The sequence below is a fragment of the Arachis stenosperma genome, chromosome 4 (genome assembly GCF_014773155.1).
Source record: "Arachis stenosperma cultivar V10309 chromosome 4, arast.V10309.gnm1.PFL2, whole genome shotgun sequence".
NCBI classification, from domain to species: domain Eukaryota; kingdom Viridiplantae; phylum Streptophyta; class Magnoliopsida; order Fabales; family Fabaceae; genus Arachis; species Arachis stenosperma.
In genome coordinates, this window is record NC_080380.1 from 953,555 (window position 1) to 957,882 (window position 4,328).

Here is a 4,328-nt window from a genome sequence, read left to right on the forward strand (position 1 = left end):
TTGATTTTGGTTTACGAATAATATTTTTGTTAAACATAAACTATATAATTCGGGACAAATTGTCAAACTATTTTTTTTTAATTTAAAACTAATATGTCAAAATACGAACGTTGCTGGGATTAATTTGGGATATTAATTCATTTTATGATTTTAATAAAATATTTATCATTAATGGAAAAAATAAATTGTGCTTCGTGTATTCTGGTATGCTGACAATTTCAAGTCGACTTGTTTGGTCTCTCCGTCTGTATCCTATCGTGGGTACGGTAGCACACCAGTTCTTTCCCACATTACCAAAAAGTCACAAACAAAGCGTGTAGCAGATCTAATCCCCCACACCAAAACTCACACAACACAGATAAAGATCCCAACCCAAACCCCCCAGGCTTCATCGACGACGATGGGGTCTTATTCTTCTTCGCCTCTGTGGGCCCGTACCCTCGCCGTCTTCCTCCTCCTTCTTTTCTCAACCCCCTCCCTGGCCGAGATCCGCTCTTCGGAGATCCGAAACGACGAGCGCCCAATCATCCCCTTCGACCAGTTCGGCTTCACCCACACGGGCCGCCTCGAGCTCTCCGTCTCCAAGATCTCCCTCTCCAACTCCAACCTCGACCTCTCCATCGTTGGCTTCTTTCTATGCACCCTCGACTCGTGGCTCCACGTGTTCCAGCAGCTCGAGGACGGCGAGATCCGCTGCGCCCTCCAGTCCGATCTCGTCAAGACCGTTTACACCTTCAACTCCCTCAACGGCAAAGACTCTTTCACCACCGTCTACAACGAGACCGACTCCGACCAGTACAACCTCGTCTTCGCCAACTGTCACCCGCAGCAGCTCAAGGTCTCCATGAACGTCCGATCCGCCATGTACAACCTCGATGGCAAGACCGGCATCCGCGACTATCTCTCCGCCGGCCGCACCGTTCTCCCTAGGGTTTACTTTCTCTTCTCTCTTGTTTACTTCTCCATCGCCGTCGTGTGGATCGTCGTCCTCTACCGGAAGCGATTAACCGCCTTCCGCATCCATTACTTCATGCTGGCGGTAGTGATCTTGAAAGGTCTGAACCTCCTTTGCGAGGCTGAGGATAAGTCCTACATCAAGCGCACTGGAAGCGCTCACGGCTGGGATGTGCTGTTTTACATCTTTAGCTTCTTGAAGGGGATCTCGCTCTTCACTCTTATTGTCTTGATTGGCACTGGTTGGTCCTTCATCAAGCCTTATCTTCAGGACAAGGAGAAGAAGGTCTTGATGATTGTTATTCCCCTTCAGGTTATTGCCAATATCGCTCAGGTTGTTATTGATGAGAGCGGGCCTTATGGCCATGACTGGATGACATGGAAGCAGGTGTTCTTGCTGGTGGATGTTGTTTGCTGCTGCGCTGTTCTCTTCCCTATTGTGTGGTCTATCAAGAACCTCCGCGAGGCGGCCCGGACCGACGGCAAGGCTGCCGTCAATTTGATGAAATTGACCTTGTTCAGACATTACTATGTGGTTGTAATCTGCTACATTTACTTCACCAGGGTTGTGGTGTACGCGCTGGAGACCATCACCTCCTATCGCTATTCTTGGACCAGCGTCGTCGCCGCCGAGCTGGCCACACTTGGTTTCTATTTGTTTACTGGATACAAGTTCAAGCCGGAGGCTCACAATCCGTATTTCGTTATTGATGATGAAGAGGAGGAAGCGGCGGCGGAGGCACTCAAGCTTGAGGATGAATTTGAGTTGTAATTCCCTGAAAAGAAGGAAATAGAACAGAGAAGAAACAAATAATGTTTTCCCGGGGTTAGGTGGTTGAAAGAAGTTGGTATGACTTTTGGAGGAAGTTCAGGTTTCACCTCAACCAGAAGTAGGAATATGTTACATTTTGTGAGGTATAGTCCTTATTGATAATCCTGTGTTTATATATATATATATATATTTTTTGTTCTGGACTTGTGCTCAGCTCTTTGAATTGGTGCCATGTAATTCCGTGAATCATATATTACTGTTGCTGCAAATACATTTTGTTTCTCAGTTGTAAACATGGGGTAGTATTTCTGTTTGTCATTCAGCTTTGTAGTTGTGAACATGTGATAGTTAAAATTTGTTAACTTGTTATAGAATTCGGTCAATCATTAGCACTGAGTCTGGATTTCTGAATTAGTTGAAAACATTTATATCTGCCACTATTACAAGTTCTCAAACTACTAGCACTGTCAGAATTCTAAATTTGGATAGTTAGATTTAGATTCAGAAAGGTCATCTTAGTAATTGTGCTGATCTGTTAATACAGTTGTGTTAATCTAACTGTTACAATCTGTTAACAATGCACACAAATTTGCCTTCAAGAAGAAAATGAAACAAAATTTACATGGCCTAGTGGTAATTGGATTTGTGGGACAAGCTTCAAGGACATTGGAGAGGTGATGGTTGAGATGTGTTTTCTGAAATTAGGTGTAGCCAATAATAATGATGTACAATTGTTTCTTGCTTCTTGTAATGTTTAAGGTAGCGTTTGTTTTGAGGTACTGTGACAGAGACACATTATCATGTTTGTTGGCTGAGAGACTAGTAGTAAAATTTCTGTCTCTGTCTCTAAAATTTCAGTATCTCCAAAAAGTAGAGACATAGGGAATTAAAAGTTTTAGAGATAGAGACTAAAATTTTAATAACATTTTATATCTAAAATACTTCCATTTCACTTAATTAATTCCAATTTTATCCTTTTGTGCAAATTAAATTAGAGTTTTATTTTTGTTTCAATTTCTATCTCTCACTTTGCACTAAACAAAATACTGAAATTTATTTCGGTCTCTGTCTCTTAGTCTCAGCCTTTCAGTCTCTGTAGTCTCTCTGTCTCTTTCAAGTGATGTGTTCTACAAGATTAGGCTCGTCCTGTTTATGATCCCGATTATTCTTATCACTGCCATAGTGCCATTGCAGTTCCCCTTTTGGTTGAGAAAATTGGTTCGTTGAAAGCAAATTTGTCTTGAGAGAATTAATCAGTAAGACTGGCACAATTTTATTAAAGGATAAGCAGTTTCAACCACCGTTGCAACACTAGTTACTCACATCGCAAACCATTCAGCTTCTGCAAGTAATATGGTTCATATTGCCATTCATGATTCTCCCTTTGAGATTGAATATTATTCGTATTCTTTTACAATCTTTCATACTCTCAAATAGAATGACATGCAAGAGCATACAAAAGAAGACTAGGAATGTATGAAGAAGTAGGAAGATGAATATCTTCTAAAATGAGAAAGTTAATAAAGTAGTAAGGTTAGAAATTAATTATTTTTAAATCAAGATAGTAAAACATGCATTTTATGAAAATTGCAAATTGAATAGTGATTAACTTTTTTATTTAATTACTTTATTAACTTACTCACTTTAGAGAAACTAAATTCAGGAAACTAGGCAGGACAAGAGCCTCTTAATCGAAAGCCATTGGCCTGGCTTAAATCTTTTTCATGTTTAGCATGATTACTAACTCCTAAATCTTTTCCATGTTTAGCATGATTACTAACTCCGACGTTTAGTTTATTCCTGTGGTGAATCTTATTATATGTCATGTTTTTGTTCATTATCTGACTCAAAATGAATAAAGCCAATCAATGGATATTATTCAGACCGATACCCTACCCGATCTCATGGAAGTCGGACACGGCGACACTATCCTAGTCCTACTTGTACAAATCAGTAACTAATTCTAACTCATCTAGAAAAAAATCTCAACAACTCTTCTAACAAAAGACAATAACAAACCCACCAACGAAAGTGAAACTACTTCATAAAGTGGTTATTGATTTCACATCTACACTTATAAATATCCGTCAGGAATGATTTGAATTTCAATTTACTAAAGACCTACCTAAAATTCTTGTTAATATAAATATCGGAGTCTCTTACAAGTACCATTCCTCACCTCCTTACGAAGAATTTGGACAGCTTTATCCCTGCAGGAGAAGATGTCAGACCTTACACCCAAAGGCATCTAAACCTCACGTTGGAACCGTTTTTATTTTATTGTTTCCCATGTAACACCTTGTGCAATATGATTGAGTTTGAATGGCGTGGTTGAACTTGGGTGTGTGATACATGAGCATGTTTAGTTTTTTTCTTTATTAATTCTTTGAATAAAGTTAATAATTTTTTTGTTATAATTAAAATTTTTATACTTTAATCAATATTTTTTGGAGTTGCTTTAAGTTTTGGTATGTGAAGGAAATTGTAAAAGATTTTAAGCAATAACAAAGGAGGAGAAGAACAACTAAAACTCATTCGAAGAGAATATGTAAATGCTGTCAACTTTGACTTCTTTATACTACAACAAGCATAACTTGAGTTA

At 39.1% G+C, this 4,328-nt stretch overlaps 1 protein-coding gene across 1 annotated transcript; it reads left to right on the plus strand.

The window, feature by feature from the left end:
* The first annotated feature begins 204 nt into the window (after positions 1 to 204).
* Positions 205 to 2,239, plus strand: LOC130973929 (protein CANDIDATE G-PROTEIN COUPLED RECEPTOR 7). Its single transcript, XM_057898626.1, has one exon. The coding sequence runs from the start codon at positions 401 to 403 to the stop codon at positions 1,724 to 1,726; it is 1,326 nt and encodes a 441-aa protein (XP_057754609.1). The 5' UTR covers positions 205 to 400; the 3' UTR covers positions 1,727 to 2,239.
* Positions 2,240 to 4,328: the final 2,089 nt, after the last annotated feature.